The following is a 15,508-nucleotide window of genomic DNA, read 5'->3' on the forward strand; positions in this document are numbered from 1 at the left end:
GCTATCCAACCTGAGGCCTGCCCCGTGGGAATGGGGTGTCCAAGATAAACAAAACCGAGGACGTGAGCGATAAGAACGCCCAGTACAAAAGCATGAGTATACAAACCTATATGAAATGCACATGCTATGATATGATACCAGGGTAGTCAAGAAACAGGAGTAACAAAGGATCTCAAAATGCTCAGTCTAGAGGCGCCAAGTGGATAGTGCCGCGCGGTACTCCTCTGGGTCACTGCATCCACTACAAGAACAGACGTGGACCTAAAATGTCCCGGATCACCGAAGCCCTCCCGACCCGTCGGCCACTGTGTACTCTCGGTGTCCATGCATCCACAAGACAAGACAGGGCTGAGCGGCCCCACAAGATATAGCTTATCTCGAAAGAGATACAGCTCAACAGTAAAGGCTATCTCGAAGGAGATACGGCTCAACATGAAATGCAACATGTATCATAAAACGTGACATAATAGCATGCATCATATGACATATATCAATGCACCACATAATCATGCAACACATATAAGGATGTATACTCGACCAGGATATCTCGGATAGTACTTTCGTACCTCTATCACAGCAAGCCTAGCCTTACGCAACACCGCTAATCAGGTCTAGAACAAGCCTACGCATCAAAAGCATACCCAATGAACAATACAACCATGCTCAACTAGCAAAACCAGTACTACCAAAGGTTTAGGGTTTACCTTCGTCCGTCGACAGCCCTTTGATGTCGATTGCCTCGTAACTCAGGCGTCGCTACACTACCAATCCTGGCAGCTCTTGGCTATCGCTCGACCGACAACTAACCCTAGAAACCTTCCAAACCTCTCAAAATGAGACACAACTTCAAGAACTTGCCATCCAAAATGAGGAATTCCGAGCACTATTTATAGGCTATGTTCGGATCCACCGAAACCACTTCGGAACGTCCGAACTCCTACGTGTCCATCAGCTCTTGACACCTCACGATCGGATCCACCGAACCTACACTTCGGAACGTCCGAACTCCCACGTGTCCATCGGCTCTTGACACCTCACGATCGGATCCACCGAACCTACACTTCGGAACGTCCGAACTCCCACGTGTCCATCGGCTCTTGACACCTCATGATCGGATCCACCGAACCCACTTCGGATCGTCCGAACACTTCGGTGCTACCGAACCATCTTCGGTCCGTCCAATCATGACCATGGTCAAAATTACACATTAAACCTTCTTAATCACCATTAATCCGTTAATTACCCAATTTGGAATTCAGGCTACTACAGGGTCGGGAGGGCTTCGGTGATCCGGGACATTTTAGGTCCACGTCTGTTCTTGTAGTGGATGCAGTGACCCAGAGGAGTACCGCGCGGCACTATCCACTTGGCGCCTCTAGACTGAGCATTTTGAGATCCTTTGTTATTCCTGTTTCTTGACTACCCTGGTATCATATCATAGCATGTGCATTTCATATAGGTTTGTATACTCATGCTTTTGTACTGGGCGTTCTTATCGCTCACGTCCTCGGTTTTGTTTATCTTGGACACCCCATTCCCACGGGGCAGGCCTCAGGTTGGACAGCTCAGGAGGAGGAGGAGGAGGACGTTGAGTAGCTGGTTGGTTTAGTTTTCAGTACTATTCTATTTCGTTATGGTTGTACCGAATATATTTGTGAGTTGTTCTGATTTCGATTGGGTTGTATAACTATTTGTCGCTGGCCATATTTCTGCTGTTATCTCTGATTATTATTAATTAAGTTAATTGCATGCTTAGTTCTTGATTAGTAGGTGATTCTGGAACGGGTCACTACATTTATGGTATCAGAGCATATTTTGCTCCTCATCATATTTTTCCAGTTCAAAAACAACTTGAGAATTCATATTGATCGACACTGTTGCCGGACATTTTGAGATTAAAAAATGATAATTGTAATGCCCGAGAATTTGATTACCGTAATCTGAAATGATTTGAGTATAATTACTGTAATCAGACGTTGATTAATTGCCAGAATTGTGATTAGCAAATATAACAGGAATCAAATAAGACATGAGAGGTGAAGCCGGGCGTCGGTATATTATAAGCTAAGATGTTGGACAGAACATCTGGCGCCCGAGCGATAGAAAAGAACCGCCCGAGCGCCAATGCACCATAAATGGGAAAGTTGGACAGAAAGTCTGGCGCCCGAGCGGTAGAAAGTTACCGCCCGAGCGCCAGCGTGGGATAAAATGATATCTGGGCAGTGTGGTTCGCGCCCGAGCGGCACATTTCAACCGCCCGAGCGCCAATGTGTGATAAGGAAAGACTTCGGACAGAATATGCCGCGCCCGAGCGGTAAAGATTAACCGCCCGAGCGCGAGTCATGCAAAACGTAAGGACGCCACTTGGTTTGTACGAGCAATGTGTCTCTATATATATATATATATATATATATATATATATATATATGTATAAATATATATATATATATGTATATATATATATATATATATATATATATATATATATATATATATATATGCATACAAACGTTTAATTCTCATCAGAATTTAAAGAAAGGGTCGAGGAGGTTTAGCGAAAATCCTTACGCCTTTTTATTTCAATCCGTCCGTCAGATTTTGAATCTGAGTACAGTACCGAGTTCCTATCAACGTAGGCTACAACTGGACGTAAGTTTTGCTACGTTTTGACATGTTTTGAAATTAGACTATTGTCAGGATTGAATAGGATTCATATATGATGTTCTTGTCATGTTAGACATCATAGAATTGAGTCAGATTAAAGAACGGACTGGTCATGTAATTGTTATGATTTTTGGAGTCGATTTGACTGAGAACTCATATCAGATATGTATGGTTATTGAGATTATGACTGGTATCGACATTAATTATGAGTTCTGATATTATATCTGTGATGTTTGGATTAACGGGGTTATCGAGACTGTATTGTTATACCGTCGAAACATCAGTTGATTGATATTGAACAGATTCGGTAGTGATTTTGATGATATCGTGATATCGTCGATATGGATTAGATCGTATCTTAATTGACATTGATCAGATTTTATTGTGATCCGAATATTGATCAGAACATGTATTGAATTGAGTTGTTTATTGTTACTATATCTGTTCGATATTGTTATTACCAGATTGGGAATGGACCGAGATAGAGTCGGGACTTTTTGTTCTTCTTCTGAGCGAGAAGATAAATGTATAAATTAATGTTGAGTTGGGACTGCACAACTCGAGTGAGGTTTGACTCGAGTTTCCCTAAATCACATACTTTAATTTAATTGCATTGATATTTGCATTGAGTTGATTGATATACTTGTTCTCTTGAATTATAGATGACAGGAGTTAGACGAGTAATCTTGTGACAGAAGTGCCTGATAGTGGTGGTATCGCCACGGGCACATTGCACGATGTCACAAGATATGGTGATAGACCATAGTCTATGACGGATGCGTCTGGACACTGGATGTTTGGTTATATCGACTTGGATAGAACTGGAGTCTTTTCTATTACTGTTTGTCGATATAGGAATGCCACATCTGGGAATCGGGATCCCTAGGCTAGGACTGATTCTAGTCTAAAAAGTGGAGTCACGAGTCTGAGTGACAATGATATTGATTTATATTTATTGATATTGATTATGTTCTTGAGTATGGTTCATGTTCCTTGCTGTTTCTGATATTGGTACAGGTTTAGAATAGGCGTTATTCTTGATATTGATCATGTTCCTGATTAGGGTACATGTTTAGAATATGATTATTCTTGTTATTATTCCATGTCATGATTTTGATATGGGATATGATTTTCTGTTATATGCTTTTATATGGTTTATATATGATTGCATGTATACATGATTTATACTGGGATATTTATATCTCACCGGAGTTATCCGGCTGTTGTCTTGTTTGTATGTGTGCATGACAACAGGTGGGACAGGATAAGGGTCAGGAAGAGAACGAGGCTGGACTAGATAGCGTGGAGATCCGGGCTTCAGAAGCAACTTAGGATTCAATACTGACTTGTAGTTGAACCTAGTTGGATTATTGTAGATCATACCATAATTGTATGTTATGTTTAGTATGTAATTTGAATTTAATTACATTACGTTTCTGCTGTGTATTTTAAAAAAAATTTAGACCCTGTTCATTATACTTGATTATTTATTCCTAAAGACGATTAAGGAATGGATTAACGTCCGGGTCCCCACAACAATTAAGGAAAATTGTTTAATAAAATAAAAAATATGAATTTTTATTATTTATGAGCATTTTCCCCGATAAAGAGACACATTACATGTTAGGGTTTTTCCCTTGCTTTACAATTATTCTCTCCTTTTTTATGAGTCCCCTATTATTTCCCCTTATGCATCGGAGAGGTCACATCACGGTAGATTCCGACATCCCTTAATCGATTAGTCCATGGTTTTACGTGGATCATGTCTTTCATATGTCTGTAAAATCTTCCAAAACTAGATTGTACAACTAGAAATAATACACTTGGGATGGCTGATTGAGAAGTAAAGATATAAGTAATATAACTATGTTTAAATCTAATTATTATAGAACTCGAGTCAAATACGAGATGAAACAAATATATTAAATCTCATCGATCATATCAAATGATGAATTTATTCGTTGTTTTTGTATATTCAAAAAGTATGATTTGTTCTTTAATTATTGATTTGATGCATGGTTCCAAAATTTAGATTTGTGTTTCAAATAAATTTGTGAAGGCAAATACTTGTGTGAGACGATCTCACGGGTCGTGTTTGTGAGACGGATCTCTTATTTGCGTCATCCATAAAAGAGTATTATTTTTTATGCTAAGAGTACTACTTTTTATTGTGAATATAGGTAGGGTTGACCAGTCTCACAGATTATGATCCGTAAAACGGTCTCATATGAGACACACTCATTTGTAAATGATGAATAAATTTGCTAAAATTCATAATTTTTTTTAGCCAGGAAAAGTATAGATTATTATATAATACATAAAATAAAAATAGTGATATTGCCTAAAAAATTCCCACCATTGAAACACGATATCACTTAACATACATTTATTTATTAATTAATTTATCACAAAAGACAAATATTTATATTTTCAGATTTTTTTTAAAAAAAGAATATTTTCAGATTTTATTTATTTTTTAAAAAAGAATATTTTCCGTTATCACCCGCGTTTCATTCTCCAACGACCTTTTATTTTCGGATTAAATACTTTAATTTCAAAAATATCTCTATTTGAAAAATAGAAAAATGAAACGAAACGATAAATGAAACTGAAGCGTATCCATGCAATCAGATGCTGGAAATTTTCCATCCCTTCCCGAAATCACACAATTTAGAAGAGTTATGCGCATTTTATAACCGATTGCATAAAAGGGTGATTTCTGTTTGTTCATAATTTGCGCGATGAGCTCTGGAGATGGAGCCTCCCAATCATCTTCCAAGAAATCCAAGAAACCTAGATGTAAATTTATTCGTTTTTCATTTTTTAGGATGGAATTTATAATCCGTGCGTTGTATTTTATGTGGGATTTTGATAATCTATTTATTAATTTTTTTCTTGAATTTATCTGCGATTTTTTTAAAATTCCATTTTTTTTTCAGATTCTAAGTTTACCCAGCAAGAACTTCCTGCATGCAAGCCGATTCTAACTCCAGGACTGGTAAGATTTTCTGTATTTTATCTAAGTTTATTGTCTTCTTATGCATTTCCATTAATAATGTTGATTAATTAGCTAATTGTTGTATCTTTTTATTCGATTCAGGTTATATCAACTTTCATCTTTATTGGCATTACCTTTATTCCAATCGGCCTCTCCTCTTTGTCCGCATCCGATGGCGTAAATATTCTATTTATATCATATATTGACTGCTATACTTCAATATTGAGTAGGGACAGAACCAGGATTTTGATTTTCGCTTAGTTTTTGGGATGCAGCTGTTCCTTCTGGTCCTGTCCTAATCTACTGTAATTTTAGTCTAAATCTAGTTCAGCTAGAATTGAGCCGCCCGTATTCGATTTCATGTTGGTTTGCTTACTGATATTGCAAGTAAGTTAAATGGGAAAGTCATGCATACAAATCTGTTGGTCTCTCTGTCATATAGAACTGGTGATGATTATTGTAGTATGAATCAGCTTGAATGGTGATTCTATAGATTTTTGGTGATGAGACTGGAAGTTTTCGAAAAGTTGGGCATATAATTTCAAACATATTTCGTTATAGAGGTCATCCTGAATCTTATTGACAATTTTCAGACATATTTGATGCCTATGGCTGACTCTTTGTTTGTTTAACATATTGGTAGGTTGTCGAAATTGTAGACAGATATGATGAGGTTTGTATTTCTTCAAATGTCAATGATGATGCAGCTGCACATCTCGAGAGGATTGGACATATACAGGATGCCAGAACGAACAAAACCTGTACCAGGACCTTGATTGTTAGCCTCATTTTTGTGCTTTAATAGCCTTTTCCCTTTTGTACTCTGGTTGAATTAAGTGCTTGAATAGTCAATTGTCCCCAGGTTCCAAAGAAGATGAAGCAGCCAATTTTTGTGTACTATCAGCTGGATGATTTCTATCAGAACCATCGCCGGTTCGTAAGATTGTCTGTTTCATTTATTTTAACTCTCCTTTTGAGTTAAGTTTTCCTATTCTTGATGCAGATATGTAAAAAGTAGAAGTGATGAGCAGTACAAGAGCCCAGAATATGAGCAAAAGACAAAGACATGTGAGCCAGAAGCTTTCAGTGATGATCGCAAGCCCATTGTTCCTTGTGGTCTAGTCGCATGGAGCTTATTCAATGACACATACGCCATTTCAATAAATGGGAATGCTATACCAATCAACAAGAAAGACATCGCATGGAAAAGCGACAGAACACATAAATTCGGATCCAATGTATATCCGAAAAACTTCCAAACTCGAGGCCTTATTGGGGGCGCAAAACTCAACGAGAGCATACCTGTTAGTCCAACTTCACCTCATACTTATTGGCGATTCCTGTGATTCAATGGAGAGAGGGGATGAAAGGGAGGCAACTTGATTTATTTTTAAAAAAGTTAAATCATGTTTTCAACTTTAAGAGAGAACTTTTCCCCCTTACCTCCTATCATTATCTATATGCCCATATTTTCCTATCTTATCTGCAGTTGAGTGAACAAGAAGATCTTCTTGTTTGGATGCGAACAGCAGCATTGCCCAATTTTCGTAAACTCTACGGGAGGATCGAGACTGATCTCGAAGCCAATGAGAAGATAACAGTAGTGATAGAAAATAACTACAACACCTATTCTTTCGATGGGAAAAAGAATTTAGTGATATCTACAACAACTTGGATTGGCGGAAAGAACGAATTCTTGGGAAAAATTTACATCACAGTTGGTGGTATTTGCCTGTTTCTTGCTATAGCTTTCATCCTCGTGTATCTCCTCAGGCCAAGGTGTCTAATTAATGTGCAGATTCAGTTAAATTTTAAGAGTTTGGGTCAATGAAGTGAAGCTAATCATATTTAGTTTTGGTGATCTGTGCAGGCCTTTAGGGGATCCAGCATACTTGTCTTGGAACAAAGATCCTGCCTCTTACTAATTTTTTTAAATTCTTAATCTTTGATACGTAATTATTAACTAGGATGTGATGTTTCACTTGTCAAAATTGTAATAAGATGTAAGAAATCTTCTAGTTCTAAGTGGGTTGCAGGTATAAACATGAAAGGCAATTTTGTGTCGGCCAATCTAACAGTTAAGCACAAGATCAATAAGAGACAGATCTCATACTCGATCTTCCACGAACAAGAAAACAAAAATTTTAAACATTTGTCATAAAATGGGGTATTTGTTCATGATTTATAAGCATGAGGTAATTGATTTATTTACAATGTGTATAAATTAACAACGTTAATTACAAAAATTAAAAGTTCATATATCTTAACGAGGAAAATTATTTTTTGTTTGTTTGTATGTTTCACTTTTCGATGTTGGTCATTTATGTTGTGAAGTTTCAAACATAATACATTATTCTTTTAACAATTATAGTCTTTTGATGTAAAACTATTGAACAATTATAGTCTTTTGATGTAAAACTATTGAAGCAGTGGTGTGTAGTTCCAAATCATAACTTTGATTAAAAGATCTATAAAATTTATAAGTGAGTCTCATGTGAGACCGTCTCATGGATCTTAATCTGTGAAACAGGTCAACTTTATCAATATTCACAATAAAAAATAATAGAGTGAGTCTCATGTGAGACCGTCTCACGGATACTAATCTGTGGACGGTTCAATCCTACCCATATTCACAATAAAAAGTAATACTCTTAGCATAAAAAATTATATTTTTCATGGATAACCCAAATAAGAGATCTGTATCACAAATTCGACCCGTGAAACCGTCTCACACAAGTTTTTTCCAAAGTAATATTCTTAGCATAAAAAAGTAATAATTTTTCATGGATGACCCAAATAAGAGATCCATCTCACAGATACGACCCGTGAGACCGTCTCACACAAGTTTTTGCCTTATAAAATTGTTAAAAATCGGAAGATACGTGACTAAAATTGAAATTTAATAACATAAAATACCAAAATCAAAAAAGGCACACATATAAGACAAAAAATATATATTTTCTCTTAATAATAATAATAACAATAAAAATATATATTTTCTCTTAATAATATAATAACAATAGAGTTTTATTTACTCTCCAAAAAGTATTAATAACACTCAGCCTCATCTAATTAGACAATTGCTAGATAAATTTATCTTTACAACTACTTTCTTTAAATTACAAAATCTTGATTTATATCAAAAAAATTAGTGGGGTGTATTTAATTCAGAGTTTTGATGATTTTTAATGACTTTTTCAAATGATAGAATTTTATGGATTTGATAAAAACTTATTAACTTTTACAGAATCTCACAGATTCGTGTAGACTTTTTGTAAGATTTTTATAGACTTTTGTGAATTTTTTTTTATAGAATTTAAAAAATTTGTACTTAATTATAACATATTATTTTTTATTAATTTCTTTGAACCAAAAATTAATTAACATATATAACATATTATGTTTGAAATATTTTTCAATATTTATATTAATAAATGAATTTACTTATTTAAAAGTTAAATCATTTAATCTTTATGTGTGTATATATGTGGGTTTGTATGCATGCTTGTAAATTTTTTAAAATACATCAATTGATTAATCTGTAACTTTGTTTTTAAATTGATAATATACATGTGAAAATAATATTTGTGTGGATATAATTTTGTATAAAAATATCATAGCTTACATATTAATTAAAATTGAAAATTCTAAAAAGAATTTAAAAAATCATGGTTGTTGCAGGCTATTCAATTGTTAAGAATTAAGTGATTTTTTTTATCATCTTTTATTATTATTGCATATTAAATTAATTTGTATAAATCATAAATTAAAAATCACAAAATCAATTATGGAATTCAAAATTTCCTATGATATTAAAATAAAAATTATTAAATGAACAATCAACCAAAAAATAAAAAATTAAAAAAGAAAAGATGAAAATATATATAGAGATACACTTCCAAAATTTAAGAGAGTGATATAGATAGATGAGAGAAGAGAAGATAAGAAAGAGATGATGTGAAGCGTCAGAAAGAGAAATAAATAGTTTATGTATGAATTATAAGTTTTAAAAATCCATCTAAATCTTTGGGTTGTATCAAATACAATTTTTGACAATTATAATTGTACCTTATGCTTTAATGTTTGTATGTTGATGAATTCCATGAAGTTATTAAAAATCTATTGAGAATTTGAATACCTATAGACCTTTATAGAGTTTTTAAAAGTCAATGTTCAATAACACTTGACTTTTTAAAACTCTATGAAAGTTTAGTTTGAATATCACTAGACTTCTATAGAGTATGTAAAAGTCTAAATTGAATACATCTAGATTTTTAAAATCTACAAAAGTCATTAAAAATCAATAAATCTCCAACATTGAATACAAATTTTTTGTACATCATCAACTAAATATTTTATTTTTAAAAACGGTAAATAATTTAATATTTTTAAAATTTTCCATATTTCGTAAACATAAAATAATAAACATCTCAAGGTTTAGTAGGTACATAAAATTTTAGTTTTTAGTTTTTTTTTTTACAAATATATCAAAATATGGGGATGTATAAAATTTCTAAAAATCAGAATTTATACAACAATAAAAAATATATTTATATTAAATTATTCAAAATTTTAAAATAATGTTTTTTAAATATTTATATGTATTAAAATTTTTATAATTTTTAATTAAGCTAAATTTATACAACAATAAAAAATATATTTATATTATATTATTCCAAACTTTAAAATAATGTTTTTCCTAAAAATTTTATATGTATTAAAATTTCTATAATTTTTAATTAAAATACATTTTTAACATATTTAAATATACAACATGTCAGATATTTGCTAACTAAATAAAATATATTCAAATTTTAAACGACTTTGTAAATTAGTTATCTACTATGATAGAAAAATTGAAGATTTAATTAAAAATATGTTTAAAATACTAAGTAATTTATATTAAATTAAAATGCGAACTTAACTTAAATTGGTTGAATCAATTATTGAAAATAAATCAAATTGATATTTATTTAACAAATATATAAAATTATTAGGATGTATAATAATTTATTCAACAATAAAATAATAAATTTATATTATAATATTTTAAACCTGTTTTCTAACAAATTTTCATGTATTATAAATTTTCTAATTTATAATTAATTATACTTTTAACATGTTTAAATATACAACAACTAAATAAAATATATTCAATATAACAACTTTGTAAAATTAATTGTTTATTATGATTAAAAAAAATTTGTTTCACAAAAAATTAATTCTAATAATCAAAATAGGAAAAGTAAATATTTAAAATATATACAACATGTTGGTTACAATAATTGTTCCATATGAGTAGATTAATCAAAACGTGATACTTGAAATACTGTATAATTAAAAATATTAGAGTTACACCATTACCATTAGCTACAAATTTTGCCCAAATGGCAAGCACTAAGTCTTACAATAGTTTTCGCAGCAAAGATCACGAGTTCGTTCCCATTGACTGCAAGAAATATAATTATTGAGAGTAATATTGTTTGGTGCAGTAATCAAACGTATTACTTGAATTACCTACATGTTAAGAGATTAAAGTTATACTTTTACCAAAACACTAAATGATTTATATCAAATTAAACACATCAAGAACTTAAATTGGTTCAATCAGCTATTGAAATCAAATCAAATTTAGATGTCTTAACAAAATTTAAGGTGTAATTTAAATTATATAGTTAAATAACGATGTTGTAATTATTATATAAGGCAAAAATTATTATTAAATTTTAAAATATAATTATTATAGTAGTTAATGTGGAAAAAATGAAGGATAATTTTGAAAATATATAAAATGATAAGTTATAGTGCGATTAATACAAATTACACACATAATTATGTCCCTCCTCAGTCCTTACTGCTTAGTAATTGTTATTATTATTATTATTGTTATTATTATTCATCCATCGGTTACTGCTTAGTAATTGTTATTATTATTATTATTGTTAATATTATTCATCCATCGGATGTGATGAAATATAGAAAAATTGCACATTCAATAAGTAAAAAATACCTCATCGATATTCATATATAGACGTGTATTATAAGTGTTCGTGATATCGAAAACGTATATATTCAAAATTTCCAAAACTGGAACAGATCCCGTTAGAATTTCAATTTCATCGACTCCGAAACGGAGACTGCAATTTTCAGGTATCTCTCTCCTTCACCTCTTTCTCCCTAGCTTCTCGCGGCTCCATTTTTCTTGTGCTTCATCTAATTTGTGGGTTCGGTCCATGCCAGTAAGGTGTTCATTTTTGCTTCGGAACGGGTTTGGTGAAAGTTTTTGTTTTTGCTGAATTTACTTGTTTTTTTGCTTTGTTGTTTATGTTGATTTTAGATGGAGGCGATTTATGCAAAGCTCTACAGCAAATATTCCAAGCTCAAGGTCTCTCTTTCTACCACTATGTACTTTGTGTGTGGGAGATATTTGGACTATTGCGAAGGAAAATGGTGGCTTGAGTAAGTAACTATAGGAATCATTTGAAATTGAGTTCAGGAACAAATAAGGGACAGATTTGAGCCATTTATTTTCGTGATTGGGTATGATTAGAAATTCATGTAAGTGACCTTTCATCTGGCGGTGGAGTAGCGAGGTCTTAATGACCTGTATTTTGAATAGGGAGCTTGTCGTGGAAACATCCGGATTTTGAAAAATTTTCTTCCATATTCTCGTCATTTTAGCCTATTACTCACATTGCTGTTTCTTTAGTCGTTGTTTGTTCAGAGTGATAATATCCAGGCACATATTTTGTTCATCTCAAGCAACAACTTGTGCTCAATTGTTTTTGGTTTTAAATGTGCCATGGAAACGGTTTGTCATTGATTTTCAAAGCACCTGAGCGAGATGGGGAATTTGTATAAGGGAAATTATGAATTTTCCTGGTCTCAAAAGTGTCTATTCTGTTTTTACAAATCAAAATCAGAACTCTGTCCCTCCCGAACAGGGTTCGGTAAGAACGGCCTGAGCATTTGTCGCTCCTGAATTGGAGTTAAAGTCTAGAGTATACTGTGTTACCTACGAGTCATTCGGAGTTATTTCTTGTGCCATCAGTACTAATTTCATGCCTCTCTGCTGATCTTTTGAGAGAAGGCTAGCTCTATCGGTGCAGCTCTCAACACTGTTGTGCTTGGTTGCTGAACCAGCTGCTGGGCTAATTTTGTTTCCCATTTACTTTATTTCATTTATACACCATTTCATTTATCGTAATGTCTTAACATTCTATATGTGCGATTGTATGGAATTGAGTTTTATTGTTATATTTGAGCTATTTCTTTCTTATTTTGTCAGAAAGAAAAAGAATCCCCACTAGACAAGCTAAATCGCGAGCAAGAACTAAAATTCATGAATTATGTAGCTGGTATAACATCAACTTACTCTCTTTCTTTTTCCGCTTCTTGTCGGTCATTTCATAGTTTAAAAACCGTACATGCATCCTCCATTATTTTATGTTAATGCATGCTCTTTATAATTACTCAGGAGTTATGATTTTTCTCATGTGATCAATACTTCTCTTAAATGTAGCTGCGGATGAAATGATAGAATACTTGAAAAGTGAAAACGACAAGCTACGTGGACAAGTAGACGACTTGAAAAGTGAAAACCACAACCTACGCGGTCAAGTAGACGACTTGAAAAGTGAACTGGCTGATACAAGGCACTCATTTATTCATTACCATGTGGTGATCTTTAAGTATTAGTGTATTACCAGATCTCGTTTCATTTTTGCACATATTTGGCTACAGATCTTCTAGTGATGAACAACATATTCAGTGCCGAAAGCTTTTGATGGAAGAAAATCAGAAAAGTAAGGATACATCATCATTCTCTTTCAAGTCATGAATGCAATAGTTGTGACCATGAACTTTCTGTACTTCTTTCCTAAGTTAAAAGTCCAACAGTTGCTATCTTTGCATCATAGTGTAGATTTTGAAAACTTCTGTTTAACTGCTGACTGAACTGTGAAGTAGTGAACATTTTCTCACAGAAACCAATTATACCGTTACTAACCCTGGAAAGTGGAACCTGTCTTTTAATCTGAATATGCTTGGATATTCCAAAATCATAGGTAAATAAGGCCTTGATTTATCATTATCACGACCAATTTTTGGTTCATAAAGATGAGTTATCTTTTGTTATCGTGCTTGTTACTCGGGTAGAATACTCTTCATATTAGCACTCGTCACTTGGTTAAAATACTCTTTATGGTACCCTTGCGTTCTATTGTTACTTATTATTTCAGAAAGTTCCTCAAGACACTTGCCTTGTGTCAGTTCTAAATAATTTGTGTTCCATGATATTGTAGACAAGGAACTCTCCGAAGAAATTTCAAAGCTTCGGAAGCTTGAATTACAAGAATGCTCAAACTGTCCTGTGAATCGGGAAATTGTAAGCGAGCAGCGAACTTCACATCAAGATTCTCCAGCTGAAGGAACATCTAGTAAGTATGTACTTAGATCAGCAAAAAAACGTAAACTTGAGCGTATAACTGAAGGCACAGCCAAAGCTCATGTTGATGGGGAGCATGGGCGTCTGACAGATTGTGCTCCTCTGAGCATCCAACAGGTATGTACATTGCATTAGGTTTAATAGAAGTGTGCCTTTCTACTTTAGCCTAACTATTATTATGTTAATGATCCAGCGTGCTTGTCAAATGAAGATCATCAGTCCAGGTATGTTCCAAAAGGCAAACATATCGCTTATCTCGACATTAATCGCTTATCTCGACATTGTCCGGTAACCTTGAAATTTACTTGCTATTTTGATGGTGGGTGGTGATGCCACAGACAGTAATGCTGTTTACTGCCTGTTTCAATGCCTTGTCGAGTCAGTACATGGCATGAAATTCTCCCCTCATAAACAAAGTAGTAAACCATGCATACAAGCGCTGCACCAATCAAGTGGTAATCTTCAATTATGCTGGGCTATATACCAGGATTATCGAGGTCAAATTTACATGACAAATAGCTGACTCTTTTACCTGACTCAGTAGAATTTTCCCTAGCAGGTTATTCTTTCAGTTTGACATGGGTACCCAACATGCACGGAGAAGCAGAACTCGTATACCGGGTGCTGTCGTTAGGGACGTTTGAAAAAGTGGCACCAGAGTGGATGAGGGAGATGCTGATGTTCAGCACAAGCATGTGCAACATCTTTTTCGAGAGGCTTTCCCGTGTTATCAAATGTTAATAACTACTTTACGAGGTCATCTTCGTACGTTCTGTATGATTCTAAACATCACGATTATTGTCCCAATTCGAATACTTTGATACTGCGTTTGGGTGAACAGACGTCAAACTGAAGGGAATTGATTTGACAATAGATTCCGACATGATATGTTTGATGAATCTGAAGTACTCACAAATGTTAATATTATTTTGCATACGTTTCACAATAATGAATTTGAAATTAATCCAAATTTAAATCAAATAATTGTTCAATGCAGCACATTCTAAGATTGTGATTGGGCCGATAAATTTGAAACGATCTGACTGAAATCCCTAGCTTAAATCTACCTCATCCATTTCGATGATAATAAAAAAGAATTCAATCTTCAATTTGGATAATTTGAAGATGTATTTTCCCGGATTGAGTAAATAAAATGTATTGAATTGAACATGATTATTTTATTACATATATATTTGTTTTAATTTCAAATACGTGTATAATAGCTATATATTCTTTTAGAATTTGAATTTTTTAATTATTCATCGAAATAATATAATTTTGAATCAATGTAATAAAAATCTTAATTGGGTATTCATTTTCATCGAAGTACATAATTCTAAATATATGAATTTCAGATATTGTGATACATTAGAAGAAATATTTCTTTCACTTCTTAATTC

General features: G+C 33.2%; 2 protein-coding genes across 8 annotated transcripts; both read left to right on the forward strand.

The window, feature by feature from the left end:
• The first annotated feature begins 5,207 nt into the window (after positions 1 to 5,207).
• LOC140837062 (ALA-interacting subunit 1-like) lies at positions 5,208 to 7,814 on the forward strand. The gene is made up of 8 exons (XM_073203056.1): positions 5,208 to 5,463; positions 5,604 to 5,662; positions 5,765 to 5,839; positions 6,306 to 6,440; positions 6,525 to 6,595; positions 6,666 to 6,966; positions 7,152 to 7,441; positions 7,533 to 7,814. Exons 1-8 carry the CDS (start codon positions 5,406 to 5,408, stop codon positions 7,585 to 7,587), a joined length of 1,044 nt encoding a protein of 347 aa, XP_073059157.1. The 5' UTR covers positions 5,208 to 5,405; the 3' UTR covers positions 7,588 to 7,814.
• Positions 7,815 to 11,726: 3,912 nt separating this feature from the next.
• On the forward strand, positions 11,727 to 15,035 carry LOC140837063 (uncharacterized). 7 transcript variants are annotated; one of them, XM_073203061.1, is made up of 10 exons: positions 11,728 to 11,812; positions 12,000 to 12,121; positions 12,951 to 13,020; positions 13,185 to 13,317; positions 13,406 to 13,467; positions 13,648 to 13,728; positions 13,966 to 14,225; positions 14,302 to 14,332; positions 14,447 to 14,563; positions 14,665 to 15,035. In XM_073203061.1, the coding sequence occupies exons 3-10, from the start codon at positions 13,005 to 13,007 to the stop codon at positions 14,847 to 14,849; spliced, it is 885 nt and encodes a 294-aa protein (XP_073059162.1). In that variant the 5' UTR covers positions 11,728 to 11,812; positions 12,000 to 12,121; positions 12,951 to 13,004; the 3' UTR covers positions 14,850 to 15,035. The 7 variants fall into 7 exon arrangements, with proteins under 7 accessions (XP_073059164.1, XP_073059162.1, XP_073059163.1 ...); XM_073203062.1 differs by having other exon boundaries at positions 11,729 to 11,906; XM_073203059.1 differs by having other exon boundaries at positions 11,729 to 11,906; positions 12,000 to 12,047.
• The last annotated feature ends 473 nt before the right edge of the window (positions 15,036 to 15,508 follow it).

Source organism: Primulina eburnea, chromosome 7 (assembly GCF_022965805.1).
Source record: "Primulina eburnea isolate SZY01 chromosome 7, ASM2296580v1, whole genome shotgun sequence".
NCBI lineage: Eukaryota > Viridiplantae > Streptophyta > Magnoliopsida > Lamiales > Gesneriaceae > Primulina > Primulina eburnea.